Consider the following 16,720-nt stretch of genomic DNA (forward strand, 5'->3'; position numbering starts at 1 on the left):
TAATTTCTTAGGCCCAACATCCTAAAGTTGCGCTGATATTTTCTTTTTCTTAGAGAGAGCTCAATCGTAGTATACTTTATATTACCTTTTTGACCAAATGACAATGGAAAAAAAACTACATGTTGGCCTCTCCCACCTCCAAGGATTTCATCTTGAATCTCTTACTTTTGTCATTTCTAACATACAAATTACAATAGTTTGTAAAGAAATGTCGGAAAAATAAAGAAAATGCTTGAAAGATTAAACTCATTCCGTGGAATAAATATTGATGCTTTCCAAGTATAAACAAACAAATATATGGTTTGATTATTGGAAAATTAACTTGTGAGTAATAAAAACACAAAATTTGGCGGGGCTTAAAGCCTGTAATCAGCCGTATCGTTGTTTTCCAAAAGATGATGATGTCAAGGCCTCTATACCGCGATCACACTTCCCTTGTAAACCAAGTACTGGCTGCTATAATCCAAAACCGACCCTTTGATGCCCGGCTCGCTGCCTCAGCCACCGCCAACCCAGGCAACGCTCAACCATGGACAGTGGAATCGGTTTCCGAAGTGTTAAGATCCATACCAAGGTTCTTCTTCCAATCCCCTCGCTCCGTTGGCCGCCAAAGCGGCTTCCGACACCGCTCACCTTTGAAACAACGAAGCCTCAAAGAAGAATCCAATAAGCTCCGACGAAATGTTCTTGTTCTTGGCCCTGCTGCTCATAAAGACCCCCAGAAGGTGCAGTTCGGATTGGACAAAGCAATGGAGTTCTACTACTGGGTTGAGGCCCATTTTGGGTTTTCCCACAATGAGAAGACTTGCAAAGAGATGGCCTGTGTGCTGGCCAAAGGGAATAGTTTGAGAGCTCTTTGGGATTTTTTGAAAGAGATGTCTAGGAGAGAGGGTGGTGAGCTCGTGACCACTGCGACCGTTACCTGTTTGATAAAAGTTCTAGGAGAGGAGGGGTTCGTCAATGAGGCATTGGCTGCATTTTATAGGATGAAGAAGTTTCATTGTAAACAGGATGTGTGCGCTTTTAATACGATAATTTATGCCCTTTGTAGAGTTGGGAATTTCAAGAAGGCGCGGTCTTTGCTGGAGCAGATGGAATTGCCGGGTTTTAGATGCCCACCAGATACGTATACGTACACAATCCTTATTGGTTCGTATTGTAAGTACAGCTTGCAAACTGGGTGTAGGAAGGCTATTAGGAGGAGGATGTGGGAGGCAAACCATTTGTTTCGGATAATGCTATTTAAGGGCTTTGTTCCTGATGTTGTGACTTACAATTCTTTGATTAATGGTTGTTGCAAAACCAACCGGATCGAGAGGGCTTTGGAGTTGTTCCAAGATATGAACAAAAGGGGTTGTGTGCCCAACCAGGTTACTTATTGTTCTTTTATTAGATACTATAGTGCAGTCAATGAGATTGATAAGGCTGTTGAGATGTTGAGGAAGATGCAAGAAATGAATCATGGAATACCCACTTCAAGTTCTTATACCCCAATTATACATGCTCTGTGTGAAGCAGGAAGGTTTCGGGAGGCCCGGGATTTTCTCGTTGAGCTGGTTGATGGAGGCTCAGTACCAAGAGAATATACTTACAAACTAGTCTGTGAAGCATTGAACTCTGGGGGAGAGGCTAACTTGCTTGATGATGAACTGCATAAGAGAATAAAGGATGGTATAGTGAAGAGATATAGGCAAGTAATGAAGGTAAAACCGATTATGACCCGAAATGGATATTTTAGCGCTGTTGAAGTTTGATATAGAGGAGAAGATTGTCATGGTCAACTATATGAAGATTTTTGGTATAAGTAGAAGAATTGCAGGGGGGCGCATTTTGGCAATCTGCTGGTGAGAATTACTCAACTGTTGGTACATTATTTTTTTCTTCTAATCTTTGCTTGGTCTGGATTATAACTTACTTTCTGTGAAATTTAATGTACCTATTTCAATTTTGATCACGCATGCTGTTTTTAGTTTTCACTGATGCTCTCAGTTCTCTGTGTTCCTGAATTCGTGATTGCTTTATCTGATGGTGACTCTGTACATTCCATAATACTGTCAAATAAATAAATTCTCATTAGTTGGGAATGAAAATGAAAGATAGCCCTGTCATCACTTCCACGTAATCTAAGATGATATTTGTTACAGTTGGTTTACAAAAATGGTAAGAGTAGCTTCATTTGGATGCACAGTTATGGTCAATGTTAGATGGTAATACACCGGCTTCATTCTAAAGCGGTAGCACTTGGTTTATCTGATGCTGGTGTATGGAATGACGAGAATCTGCATTGATAGTTATTAAATCCATGATAGTTGTAAGAGATCAAAACAATCTTTGCAGTGTAGGGGGGAGTACGGGATTTTAAGTATGCAAGATATATACAAAAATATATCAAGCTGTCATTAAAGCTTAAACAAAAATGCCTTCGATCTATGAGCATGTATATACATCACTGACCAGAAACTTTCATATAACTATTTTTCCCCCTGCTCAAGTTTTCGACTTTGACCTTGGTTAGGGAGCTTTGAATGCCATTAGCAATTTTTTTAACATTATCTCTTCTGATATACTTCAAAGAGTATCTCTGTTTCTATCTGGCGCAAGTACTTAGTTAGTTATCATGCCTGTAATTCTCTTTGATGAATAAAGAGGGGGGGACTTGAAGTTCGTTAAGGTACCAGATTCGGCTTATTGGAACATGCAGTTTAGATTTATTTGCAAGTTGTAGAGAATAAGCTGATATGGCCTTTTATGTCATATTTATGTTATATCATGTCCTGTCCTAGTGAGTTCTGCCTAAGGGAGACATGGTAGCCTGTAGCGCACTCCCGAAGAATGCTGCCAAGGAGTGGTTGCAATGAACTTTTGTCTCTAGAGCTTGGTGGATATCTTTCATTCGTAAGTGCTTAAAACACCCTTACCTGTTTCTTCTGTTCTTCAGATTTTGGCATGTCAGATAATTTTTGTAATGTGTCAACTCAAAAGCATCAAGAGTATTTCTTTTTGGTCTATCTGCAGGTGAGATACATTTGTAAACTACCCAATCTTTCCACTGTTATTTATGGCATAGACTCCACTCTACATGTTTTTCTTAGTTCTGTTTATGGGTCTCTCTCATTACTGGATAATAGGCTCTTGGAACTTTATTTGAAGTTATGTTTTGGCAGATTATACGGGACAAAGGTCGAGTTTATATGAGCATCATGCCTTATTTGGATATGCTTTTCAACTGTCTGGGCGAAAACCATCCATTTGAACGAAGTAGATGACCAGAACTTTTGAAATGGTGCCCGACACCTAAAGAGTTTCAATTTAGTGAGCATTAATGCACATTTGAATCCTATGACTGGTTATGTGCATTTATTGCTGCTTCGAGACAGATATGAACATCCTTGAAATGTGGATTGATTCCCAGCAAGGTTTAGTGGGAAACTACTCAAGTATGTTTTTATACAATCATTCTCTCTTTTTTTATTAAAAAAAAAAAATCCTATGGCTAGTTATGTGCATTTGTTGGCTTTTTTCATTCTCTTTGTAGATTTTTTTTTTTTTTGAGAAATAAGATGACAACATTTGTCATGGAAGTCGTAGCCGTTCGCTTGAGCTTGAAATAGTTTTGGGTCGGCATAAATTCTTGAAGCTCGACTCATACACCCATGCACAACTAAAAAAAAAGGGGGAAGAATTTGCGCCTAATTTTAATTGGAAATATATATATGTGGAGATTAGATCACGAATTTCTTATGTTATGGTATACATGTTCTAATCGTAATGGGTCCAATTCCAACTATTAAAACTGGACCTAGTAAAATTCCATGTGGGAGTGCTTGGAATGTAGCAAAGATGTCTCCAAGGAGTAGTTCAATCGGCTGTGGACCACGCATCATGAAGCGGAGGTCACTAGTTTGAATTATCCTTCCTTCCCTTGTGTGGACGTGTCAAAAAAAAAAAAAAAAAAAAGAATGTAGCAAAGATTAATTGGATTGAGATTTCCTAGAATTTTCTTTAAATTTGAGATTTTTAAATTCATAAATTTCAGCTATTCTTCTCATCTAAGCGTCTAAAATAAGCTATGTTTTAGCATTTAATTTGGAAACATGACTTATTAAATATCTTGAGGGTAGCTTCATCACTAAATGCTAAAACATGGCTTATTTTAGACGCTTAAATAAGATGAACGACTGAGATTTATGAATTTGATAATCTCAAATTTAAAGAGAATTTTAGGGAATCTCAATCCAGAGTAATGGCCCAGCCCAAAGCTTGATGGCTTACAAGGCTGATTGGGCCCGGATCTATAACCCAAGCTCACTGAGAAGTATGCACACAGGAGCACCTCCTTCGGCTTAGGCCCCAAACAAAAATAAATTGAATAAGGGATCAAGATTTTCGCTATTAATAACTCGCCAGATAAGAAATTATGAAAAAGGAAAATAAATAAACCAAATAATCACCAAAAAAGGAAGGTAACCATTGGCCATCCTCTCCCGAAAAAGGTCAGCTACGAGCTTAAAGTAACTTACCTCTCGAGAACTCGCACACTAAGGGAATAAGGCCTACAACTCTAAAGAGGTGATCGATGAAAATGGCAATTCAGGGATCCTCTAATGATTCATTCTCTCACTAATATTTTGCTCAAATTCTGTCTATTTTTCTTCTAATAGTCCCTCACTAATTTAAGCATCAAAGATGGTTCCATGTCACTTCCACCAGCATGCCACTCTGCCATCTGATTTTCTTACAAGGCTTTGACATCGAGAACTCAACATGCTTGGTCATTATATCAACACCATAGACAAAATTTTGAACCTTTTAAGTTGAAACTAAATATATTATAGATAATGAAAACTTTTTAGTTTATATATGTGACAACCATTATCAAAATGTCACAAGTTTTTTAAAAAACAAAAATCAGTGAGATTTCATAGATGTAAACTATGGAAATCAATTAGTTAATGTTGTACAAAATAATGCTTGACTTTCCTAAACTTGTGCTGATGTCCTAACCCATGCTTCAATTAACACTCACCTACCCATAAATTTTATTATAATCATCCTTAGCCTCATATTTTATTATAATCATCCTTAATTAGCCTCATTATCTTGTTTCATGCATAATTCAACTCCCAAAATTGGACGCAATTAGTCATGTGCAGGACGTATGGTGGCTGCGTTGAACCACGTGGATTTCGCAAGCCACCGCTGTGTCACCATTAGAATGTCATCCAACTCAAATCAGAGCCACTCAATCAATCATCAACGGTGTGTAATGTTCCTGACATGGAAGGTTTTGCGGGTCAATGACTACTTATTCCTAACCTTTGTATATATAAAGCTATCCACTTTCCAAATAAATGGGACGTATTTGATAAAAGAATTAAGGATGTTATGAAACATTGAAAGCGACCGTTATAGTTGATTGGATACGTTGAATGTTAAGCTGCATGGATCACACCATTGGCTCTACGTAGCGGATGACGCGGGGAATTGGATCTTTTCAATTTTAAGTAAAATGAAATAAATTATTTCATGATTCAGATTTTGATGCTTTGAATTTAACGGTATGCATAATGCCACATTATTTAAAATCTAATATGAATTATGAAATAACTTCAACTGAGATACATAGGTGGGATTTAGTCTCCAACTTCATATAAAATGTCAAGTGTCTTATTAATATAAAGTTTAATAAAATAAAAAAAGAAGCTGATTTTTATATAAAATTAAAGAAAAACAGTCTCACAGAAGAGAAAACTCTTGTGCCTATATATAGATGCTCTTTTGTCGACATCCATGTCGAATAAACATTATGTTTGATTATGTAATGGTTCCTTTTTTTAGATCAAGTGGGCAACATTAATTCAATTGAAATGGTCACTCTAGCATATGCAAGTTTAGTTAACATTTTTTAGATTTAAAAAACGATAAAAGCCAATTAGAATATTGTGATAAAAAAATAAAATTTCTACTAATGTCAATACTGGCTGTATGGTCAGTGCCTCAGTGGTCACTTTCAGTGATTACAAGCTAATATCCCAACCGCCCACTTGGAATTTACTTCGTGAGATTGCCATTATGTCACTTTTTACCCGTATTATTAAATTTTCCAAGATAAGAAGAAACAACGGGAGACATAAAAGGAGGCATAATCCCATCAACTATTATGTTATTAACAAGGGAAATTCTATGAGAAAAAAAAATGTTAGAAATTATATTTTTTATGTGATAAATATTTTACAATACTGATGTGGCAATTCAAACCAATGAGAAATACTATATTTTTCAAAAGTTAGCTCTCAAATGATATGTTACCATCCCATGAGTTGGTGACATATTTTTCAAAATAATAAATCTCATATGACGGTGACACATCATTTGGAAAAAATAAAAAATAAATAAATAAATTAGAAGTGCTAGAAGAATAATTATAAATACTCATCTCTCATTCCGCTTCTATACTACTTCACTCTTGGATTTTTTTTTTTTTAATTTTTTTTTATAACAATAGATGATCCAATAACTAATTCTCTCTCTTTACTTTTTCTGAATTTTGTTTATCATATGTAGGGTATATTTGTCATTTTAGGTCGCAAAAATGATCATTATACCCTTATATTAAGATTTAACAGAAAATTCTAATGAAATGAAAACATTGTAACCTTAATGATAGATTTAAGGGGACAATGCAAAAATTTAAAGATTGAGGGAGACATTACAAATATAGTGGTAGTTAGAAAGAGGTAAGTATATGTAGTTTCCATTAACAAATTTCTAATAGATTGTTTTCACATATCACAATTAAGTGCAATGAGCTGTCAAGCAGCTCATGTGAGAAGGCATTTGGTCTTCACCTACTCGGGCACTTGTTCAGATTATATGAGCGCTCTCTCACATAAACTATTCGTATTACGTACATACAATATAGACAACTCATTACACCTAATCCATCTATTCTTCGCTATCATATGTCCATCATTATGAGAGGCATAAATTTCATTAAATAGTAAATATATTCATTTCTTTTCTCAAAACTGAACATGATAAGAAATAAATTTTATCGTATTAGTCTATTAGATCGGGCTTGAAGCTTTATATATATATATAAACAATAGATATGAGAGATCAATTGTAACTATTCTACTTGAACGTGATCATACGAGCGTGAAGCATACAATAATGAAGTACTTTTCGTTTTTTTTTCCCTGGAAAGACATTTGCCAATCATGGAAATGGATGGTTAGTTAGACCGCCATAAACGTTAAGTTAGAGGCTTAGAGCAAGCCATTTAGGGCATAATGATGTAAAGGAAATATATTTAAAACACAGTCGTTTTCCTTTCGATGTTAAAAATCATAGCCGTTGTACTCTGAAATAATATTGGATCGAATTAAGGGTTAAACTCAGAAGAGAACAAGTTTATTTGCAGTAGTGGATGTTGAGTCAGTTACATGTTTTTCATGAACTGCATCCATCTTCTTGTCCTGACTCACCCTTTTAGATGCCAACCAACCACTATTTTTCTTGTAATTTTCTCCTGATCGAATCTACAAGAAATTTAATTAGTAATCTAACTTAACCCATTGTTTGTAATAAATTACAGATTGTTTCAAAAATTTAAGTTGATAAAAAATAAGTGAATTTAATCATTTAATTAATATTTTAACATTCATATATTATTACATGTGACTTAAACTGATGCATATATAATTGAAATAGGAGATGAACGACATAGACAATTTTTGAACTCATCATCTTTGTTTTAGTGTACTTAATCATTTAATTAATATTCTAACAATTTCAAAATTTTAAATGGATAAAAAATGATGGATATATTCATTTGATAATATTCTAAAAAAAATAAATAAAAAAAAAAATTCACATATGTATATAGTCACTTGTCTCGAAAATTTAAATGAATTAAAAATAAAAAATTTATTCATTTAATATTCTATCATTACCATATTAATCTCCAAAAAAGGCATATATATTCAACTCGTATACATGGATGAAGATCGAGTTGGCTGACACGAATCACGATGACTCAAAAACCAAACATTTTATAAGTTGTTAATATTTAAATAGAAGCTGAAATGATGTTGGTGAAAGTGATGCTTGAAAGTAAATAGATTTCGTGAAGTTTGTTTATAGCCCCAAAGGGTGACTCTTGACTCCAATTTCCTGAAACTACATAAATAAATAAATAAATCGAGGAAGCCTGATCAGGGTGTTTTGATTCAGACATGACATTATTATAAGGATATCTTCTTTATGGTGTATTATATTAATCACTATAGAATTAATATTTGTATTCAAAACGTGATTGGCCTTGCAAATGACCATGGGGAAGGTTGAAGGATCGAGTGAATATTATTATTTCAGCTACGAAATATGTGTGCCCAAATCAAATTTCAAATTGGCTAGAATTTTCTCCAAATTTTAACTCAGTTTGTTTTACTTATATGTGTCTAAAATGCATATAAGTCTCGGATTCGAATTCTCAGTAATTTGCTGTCCAGATTGTTAGAGATCTAGCTTCTATGGAGTCCACCTACCCTAACAAGTGAACGGGTAATTCAAAACTCGTTCGAGTAAATGGGTCTTATAAAAACTCTCACATTTAACAAAATTGTTGGAATCTCTATCCATAATTTTGATAGCATATATAGCATAACATGCTTTTGACCTACATTTTAGATATATGCATATCACTTTAATAAATTGGATCGGAAAAAATTCCTCTCTCAAGTTTGAAGTTTAGATAGGTGATGACAAAATCTTTTCATGCTTCCAGGTATATACCTGCTCCCAGGAGGGCCCCTGATTAGAGTGGCCTATCAAGGACACTGTAGAAACACATGTAATACAGATCTAGAACAGAAAAATAAAGATTTGCTAAAGTCATGGTGTTGGATTGGATGCTTTCATGCTTTCAATGGATGTATAGATTAATATAAAAAGAAAAAGAAAATGGTGGTTGGTATATATTGAGCTACTGATAAACCCTCCCCCAGATTTATTCTTCAAGAAGTAGTATAAAGTAATCATCAGCAGCTAGAGATAAGAGGCTGAGAGGGAGCCATGATCAATTGGTTACCCAATAAAGAGAGAGGCATGAAGCATGACTACACAAAAACTTCTTTAATGGTTTCAAGTATAATAGAATGCTAAGCTGCCTGAAACTATCTTCTCTGTATAAAGCTCCAAATGAATGGCTACAAGCAACACTTGCTGTAGAGGTCTATTAGGGTTTCCACTTGGAGGCCAACTGGTAACTTGCCGAGCAACCCATCATTTTCTTTTTCTTGACTAAAGGACAGATCAAATTCATTGCTAGAACAAAAACATGAAAGAGATCAATAATGAGTATGCATGATGCCTAAAATAATAGCAGCTAGCTAGCTAGCCGTTAATTAAAGACATCCCCATGCTAATTACAAGCATGAGTTCTTCTTTCTTCTTCTTCTTCTTCTTTTTATTTTATTTTTATTTTTATTTATTTTTTTTTTTTTTTATTCAGTTCATTAACATATATATATATATGTTTTTACTCATTGACAACAAAGTTAAGGTCAATCTTAGGAGGAGACCCTTATTTTTCATAGGTTTCTTAGCACCCTCACATTTTTACTCATTTAATTAATATTGTTTTAACCATTTCCCTCACGTGTGTTTAAAATTTTCTCAATAAAAGAGCTCCCAACACATGGATATTCAATTAAAATGACACGTGAATTACAGAGATAATGTTTGAAACCTCTGTTTTGATACCATACTAAAGAGTAATGCATTCACATATATTTATTACATTTATTTTACACTGACTAATATAACATGATTTAAGTGGCTTTCCTTTATTTTTATTTTTAAAGTGTGTATATGTGTAATATATGAAGCCAATTAAAACACAGTCGGCATGAAGTAAGTGTGACGAATGGGTGTGAAGGGTGGCATTATTTCAAGTTAAATTATCACTTATTCTAAATAAAAAATGATGAATTTATTCATTTAATTAATATTTTTACAAGCCTAACCCCTTTTTTTTGCTAAGCAAAAATAAGAGGAAAAAAAAGAAACACCCAAACAAGGCCATTTACAAAGGGAAACGTCTGAGGGGATAAGTGGAAATGCTTCCAATACATGTAAGTAGGAGCTAGAGGTGGCCACTTCTAAAGCCAAACCCATTTTTACCAATGTCATCTTTCAAAAAAGAGCCTAGAGTACATGTGGTTATATTTGTTGAAGAAATAGAGGATATCCATGGTTAGATACTTATCCTTTTCTTTTTTCTTATAGTGGATATGCACGATTTTATTTTATTTTATTTTACATGAAATCCCTTTCAAGGCAGGGTCATTCTATACGTCTCGAATAAATCCCGAATACATGATCATAAGGTACTTTTGTTTCTCCTTTTAAGTAAAAAAATAAAAAGGGGAAGGAGAGGGGGGAGGGTTGGAGTTGTTTGAATAAAAAAATAGAAAAGCTGAAAATATCAAATGAGGGAGGGGAAACATCATTATAATTATAATTAGAATATATTAGTGTTTTGTTTATTTGTTCAAAATTAGTATACGCATGTCTTCTTGAGTGAAGTGACATGTCCTTTTTGGCGAGGAGGCCAGGACAAGGCCATTGTGTGGTTTAGACTTTAGAGATGGACTATTAAGCTTGTCGTGAAGCCAAACACATGGTGATTCTTCACGCCGTGCACTACTATAAATACACAGGAGCTCCCTTTGACAGCTTCATTGAATTAACGATCGAGTTAATTAATTATAATAAATTAAAAGCTGCTTAATTGATAGCTAGCTATAGCTACAGAGAATCATGGGAAGCCAGCTGCAAGCGAGTGATGATCAAGTTAATATTCCATCATCATGGGGTGGAGGGAGCAACCGCATAGCTGCCATTGAGGAGGAGGGAAACACCCCTCCCCCCATCACTGCCAACAACGCTCATGATGACAAAGAGTTGTTTGATCATGATCATGACGACCCTAATCACCAGGTCTTTTTCATATATACATGCATGATATTACATGATTTATCCATCCATCCATCTTTCTTTCTTCACCATGAATTCATTCTTTTCCTTAAATTTTCTTGCACTTCTATATGTGCATGCTTCTTCACCAGCACTTTTCGTTTTAGATTGTCTATTGATGTTTTTTTTTCTTCTCTTTTTCTTGAGTATATATATGATCGACATGTACTTTCTGGATTCTTAATTATGATGTCCCAGAAACCAGGTTGGAGAAAGTTTCTGTCACATGTAGGCCCTGGATTTCTTGTCTCTTTAGCTTATCTTGACCCCGGCAATTGTGAGTCTCTCTCTCTCTCTCTCTGTGTGCATGTTTGCACGTATTCGGCAAACTCTTAATATCATTTTATGGCACCATGCATGTCACAGTGGAAACTGATCTTCAGGCTGGAGCAAGTCACAGATATGAGGTAAATAAATTTAACAGCAAAATGATGGATGTTTATATATATATATATATATAAAAGAAAGCCTTTTAATAATTATTTAAAAACACGGTTTTAATGGTGGTGCTATATATATATATATATGGTATGTATTTTGATCAGCTACTATGGGTGATACTCATTGGATTGATCTTTGCACTCATAATCCAATCGCTGGCTGCAAATCTTGGTGTAAGCACTGGTAAGCTGCAAAGAAACAAATTCTAGCTCTTCAACAATTATTATTATTATTATTTATTTTCTACATTAATAATCATTATTAATTTGTATTTTATATATCTCTCATCACATGCAGGCAAACACCTCTCAGAATTATGTAAGGCGGAGTACCCAAAATATGTGAAGTATTCCCTATGGTTGCTAGCTGAGATGGCTGTCATAGCCGCCGATATACCAGAAGGTGGTCTAACTTATAAACTATCTTAATTGTTGTTTAATGATTTGTTTCGAATATAATCCATGTCTTCATCTTGCTCATCTGCTTCTACAAAATGAAAAAAGAACAGATAATTAAAAAATCCAAAACAAAAAACAAAAACAAGACATCCTTATTACCGTATGCACCGGACTCTTATCATTCATGTCTCCATCTTGTATGTGTATCTTGAAAATAAGAGGCAGGATATATATATACTAAATAAATTAAAATAAAATAAATATTTTTTATGTTTTAATAAGCATACATAATTATCCATGTCATTAATTAACGACCATTTCAATAACATTGTTCATTTGTGACAGTGATTGGGACGGCCTTTGCACTAAACATACTTTTCCACATCCCAGTATGGGCTGGAGTTCTATTCACTGGCCTAAGCACTCTCTTACTTCTTGGCCTGCAGAGATTCGGGGTAATTAATTATCTGCTGTTAATTAATTATGCAATTAAAATTTCCAATTGCATTTTTTATAAGAACATTTTTGGTCCATTAATTATACATATTTTATGCTCATCAACTATCTTCGTACGTACGTTGTGTGACATGTCACATATATATATATATAGTTAATGTTTTGAAAGTAAACTGAATTTTTAGCTCCTCAACTATATTCGTACGGTGTGTGACATATATAGTGATGTTTTGTAATATAATTTTTATATAAATATACTATACGTATCATACATAGTTATCTTTTCAGGTGCGACTTTGTGGCTTCTTTTCTTTTTTAGCCATGATCGAACTTAAAATATAATTAAAGAGTAATGCCAAAAATCCAACTGCTACTTCACAATAAGTATATTATTTTGTAGACGTAACACGGTTTCGTAACTCTTAAATCAACTCTTTTCTAAAAAAAACTCTTGAATCAACTCTTTAGATTAATCATTATTATTAAAATAATAATAATAATAATAATAATAATAAATGACTATTTAAACTCAGGCATGCCAGCATGGTGAAATAGTTAAGGAATAATGGTGTAGTTTCTACTTTCTAGCATTTATTTTAATTAAATGATTAAATTAATTCATTTTTATCAACTTCAGTTTTTAGAACAAATAATAATTTAAGGAATGATGTTATTTAATAATTAATAGAATATTATAAGGCTAGTATACAACTGAGATGATATGACAGTAAAAATTAATGTTTGATCAATAAGAGCTTTGTAAGAAAATAAAAATCAGACATTTAATCAACACTTGTAAAAACAAAAACAAAAAATTGCTTATTTTAATTGTCATGTCATCTCAGTTATGTACTAATTGTATAACTGTCTACTAAATAACATATATTACTATATGCTGGTGTGACATGCTAACCCGGCAATGCTAATCTGTCTTTGAACTTAAAAAAAAAAATAAATAAATAAAATTATTGGCACCAATTCGTCACTTTGTGGTGGGAATAAAAATGCATGATAGTTGGAATTACTTATAATTTATTATAAATTTTATATTCAATCTTACCCAATTAAGACAAATCAGCAGGAGAGAATCCAACCACTACCGTACGTGGACTCTTCTTGGGTTCTTGTCTACATATATATGGGAAAGGATTTTGTCTTCACTTGTGTGTCTTTGTCCTTATTTTAAAATATATATCATAAGCCAGATATTCATACCAACTCTACAAATCCTAAATTTTATTATTAATTTTTCTTAATTATTTTATTAATTATAAATTTTCATGTTTATTTATAATAAAATTTGTAGTTATTGGAGTATTTTTCTTTTTCTTTTTACATATACCAATCAAATGCCTCACTTCTCCTCTCGATCGGTCCAAGACTCCAAGTGGTGACCTGTTTAGAGTTTTTATTTTATAACATGGATAGCAATCATATACACTTGACTCTCTTTTAATTTAATATATATATATATATATATATATATATATATATATATATATATATTATTTTTTGAAAGAGTCAACTTTATCTCTCACCCTATATTTCGTAAATGAAATAGTATTCTAATTAAAAGAATTCTTTAGACTATTGACTATAAGAGTCAATAGTTTATTCTGGTATTTTTTTTTTTTTTTTTCCATACATTATGGATCAACATATATAATACTCTTTGAGTGATATGATCATGATTATATTTATCTCCTTTTCTTTAAACCCCCACTTACTTCAAAGGTTAGGTGGGTGACGTGAAGTCCTTAATTTTCACCAAAAAAAAAATATATATATATATATATATATATCAAGTTCAATTATTGTAATTAAATTCTTCATTTATGTGAATTAATTAATTTGGGTACGATGCAGGTTAGGAAGCTGGAGTTGCTGATAGCAGTGCTGGTGTTCATAATGGCAGGGTGTTTCTTTGGGGAAATGAGTTACGTGAAGCCCCCAGCAAATGCTGTGCTGAAGGGAATGTTTATACCAAAACTCAAAGGCCAAGGAGCCACCGGCGATGCCATCGCCCTCTTGGGTGCCCTTGTCATGCCGTACCATCCATCTCTACCCTCCCTCCTACTTTAATTATATTAATTCTTTTTTATATAAACTATATATTAATTTGTGTGTATAATATATTTATAATTCCATTTCTTTCTCATCAATATATAGCCACAATCTCTTCCTCCACTCGGCTCTTGTGCTATCCAGAAAAATACCCAGTTCTGTCCATGGCATCAATGTAAGCCACCTCTTTCAACCATACTATTACTTTCCTTCATATATATATTCTCATACATTCTAAACCTAGTGTGGTTTATTAACTTTTATGTATATAAATATATGCGAGTAATGCTGGAAACTACATTTTATCCTACAACTATTACAATCTCATAATTTTGATTTGTCAATCCTAACTAATCCTTGGATCAGTCTTTGGTTAAAAAAAAAACATTAAGCGTATAAAAAATGATAAACTTAATTATTTAAATTAATATTTTAACAAATTCATCTCATAATACTACAGGATGCATGTCGATATTTCTTGATAGAGAGCGGATTCGCCTTGCTTGTGGCATTTCTGATTAATGTTGCAGTTGTTTCTGTATCGGGCACAGTTTGCTCTGCTGATAACATCTCAGCTGAGACTGCAGATCGATGCGGTGATCTTACTCTTAATTCAGCCTCCTTTCTTCTCCAGGTTTGAATTAATATTAATTTGTATATTAAGTTGTGTAAATCCAATTAATTGATTAAGCAAAAACTCTAACAGAAATTCTTTTTATTGTTTTGTGTATGTAGAATGTGTTGGGTAAGTCAAGCTCAACCATTTATGCTATTGCATTACTAGCCTCAGGGCAAAGCTCTACCATCACAGGCACTTATGCAGGGCAATTCATCATGCAGGTCTAAAAAAGATAAACATCTTTTTAAATTGGAATCAATAAAGTTTTCTTCTAAACTAGGATAAAAAAAATTCCTACAGATGTCATTTTAATAAAATGATCAGTCGAAGGAATTTCCTTCATCCAACCCAGTTTGAAAGAAAGCTTCGTTCTGATTAAGCTGAGTTTTAATTAATTTAAGAATGGTTTGGTTTTTAGGGTTTCTTGGATCTTAAGATGAAAAAGTGGACTAGGAACCTGGTGAGCAGGTGCATTGCTATTACGCCAAGTCTTGTAGTTTCAATTATTGGTGGATCTTCAGGAGCAGGCCGACTCATAATCATTGCATCGGTTTGTAATTAACTTGGAAACTAAATCTTTTTAACGTTAATAACCATAATCGAATCAAACATATATATTATAAAAAAAATTATTGGTTTTTGCAGATGATACTTTCATTTGAACTCCCATTTGCTCTAATCCCTCTCCTCAAATTCAGTAGCAGTGCCACCAAGATGGGTCCTCACATGAATTCAATATATGTGAGTTGTTCTTCTTCCTTTTTTATTTTTTATTTTTCTTGGTAAAATCACTGGTTATTTCAAAAAAATTGACAAAGAAATTTATTTTAACCCAATCTATTAAGTTCATTTTAATAGAGCACTAAAACATAGGCCCTTTTTAGCTAGGGCAAACAATTTGTAACATATCCTACAAACCCGACATAAACACAACAAGAAAATAGCGGATTAAGGTTGAGGAGTCTAACCTATTTAGTTAATGGGTCAGATTATGGTTGACTTATATAATCTTACGCATGCAGATTATTTTGGTATCGTGGGCCCTTGGCATGGGAATCATCGGCATCAACATCTACTACCTGAGCACAGGCTTTGTGGGTTGGCTGATTCACAGCAGTTTACCCACGGTCGGAAAGGTGTTCATAGGGATGCTAGTGTTTCCCCTAATGGCCGCCTACATCCTCGCCGTCATCTACCTAACATTCCGGAAAGACACCGTCGTAACATTCGTTGAGCCCACAAAGAATGTCCCAGCAGCTCAAAACGTCATGGAAAGCGGTCGTCTAAGTAGTTCTAAAAGGCAACTCGATATGGGGCACGTCCCTTACAGAGAGGATTTGGCCGATATCCCATTCCCGGAGTAGAGAGTGGGGGTTTCAAGATCAAAGCCATCGCCAAGCCAACCAAGACACTGTACTTTTCATGCGTCTTATTGAAGCCTCTTCGAGTTCTTTTGCTTGTAACTCCCTATGGCAATGTTCAGTTGTAAGTTTTCGTAATGTTGAACTCTTTAGTTACCCTGATATGGTTAATAATGTTCAATAATCAAACCCTAATAAAGAATTTAGTCTCGTGATAAAGAATTTATGCCTTTATTTACTTGATGATTGATAATTTTTTGAGGGGGAAAAATGAAAAAATTTCAATCTTATTGGTTGTGGGAATAGAAAATATTTCATTATATATATATATATATGGGTGT

At 33.7% G+C, this 16,720-nt stretch overlaps 2 protein-coding genes across 6 annotated transcripts; both read left to right on the forward strand.

Annotated features, from left to right (window-relative positions):
- Positions 1–197: 197 nt before the first annotated feature.
- Positions 198–3,490, forward strand: LOC132184176 (Pentatricopeptide repeat (PPR) superfamily protein). 5 transcript variants are annotated; one of them, XM_059597698.2, is made up of 2 exons: positions 198–3,015; positions 3,165–3,490. In XM_059597698.2, exon 1 carries the CDS (start codon positions 396–398, stop codon positions 1,752–1,754), a length of 1,359 nt encoding a protein of 452 aa, XP_059453681.2. In that variant the 5' UTR covers positions 198–395; the 3' UTR covers positions 1,755–3,015; positions 3,165–3,490. The 5 variants fall into 5 exon arrangements, with proteins under 5 accessions (XP_059453681.2, XP_059453684.2, XP_059453683.2 ...); XM_059597701.2 differs by having other exon boundaries at positions 198–2,895; positions 3,016–3,490; XM_059597700.2 differs by having other exon boundaries at positions 198–2,895.
- A 7,334-nt stretch (positions 3,491–10,824) lies between these two features.
- Positions 10,825–16,382, forward strand: LOC132184175 (metal transporter Nramp7.2-like). Its single transcript, XM_059597696.2, has 13 exons — positions 10,825–11,004; positions 11,239–11,317; positions 11,407–11,447; positions 11,586–11,664; positions 11,779–11,883; positions 12,225–12,334; positions 14,202–14,383; positions 14,505–14,574; positions 14,860–15,033; positions 15,135–15,239; positions 15,437–15,568; positions 15,664–15,759; positions 16,041–16,382. Exons 1-13 carry the CDS (start codon positions 10,825–10,827, stop codon positions 16,380–16,382), a joined length of 1,695 nt encoding a protein of 564 aa, XP_059453679.2.
- The last annotated feature ends 338 nt before the right edge of the window (positions 16,383–16,720 follow it).

The sequence above is a fragment of the Corylus avellana genome, chromosome 7, assembly GCF_965113065.1.
Source record: "Corylus avellana chromosome 7, dhCorAvel1.hap1.2, whole genome shotgun sequence".
Lineage (NCBI taxonomy): Eukaryota > Viridiplantae > Streptophyta > Magnoliopsida > Fagales > Betulaceae > Corylus > Corylus avellana.

What these genes read in the sequence shown, in the direction of transcription:
- LOC132184175 (XM_059597696.2), top strand. Translation starts at nt 10,825, where the DNA reads ATGGGAAGCCAGCTGCAAGCGAGTGATGATCAAGTTAATATTCCATCA. An exon ending in AAATCTTGGTGTAAGCACTG is followed by an intron (nt 11,665 to 11,778) that starts GTAAGCTGCAAA and finishes CATCACATGCAG; the next exon opens with GCAAACACCTCTCAGAATTA. An exon ending in GACTCATAATCATTGCATCG is followed by an intron (nt 15,569 to 15,663) that starts GTTTGTAATTAA and finishes TGGTTTTTGCAG; the next exon opens with ATGATACTTTCATTTGAACT.
- LOC132184176 (XM_059597698.2), top strand. Translation starts at nt 396, where the DNA reads ATGATGATGTCAAGGCCTCTATACCGCGATCACACTTCCCTTGTAAAC.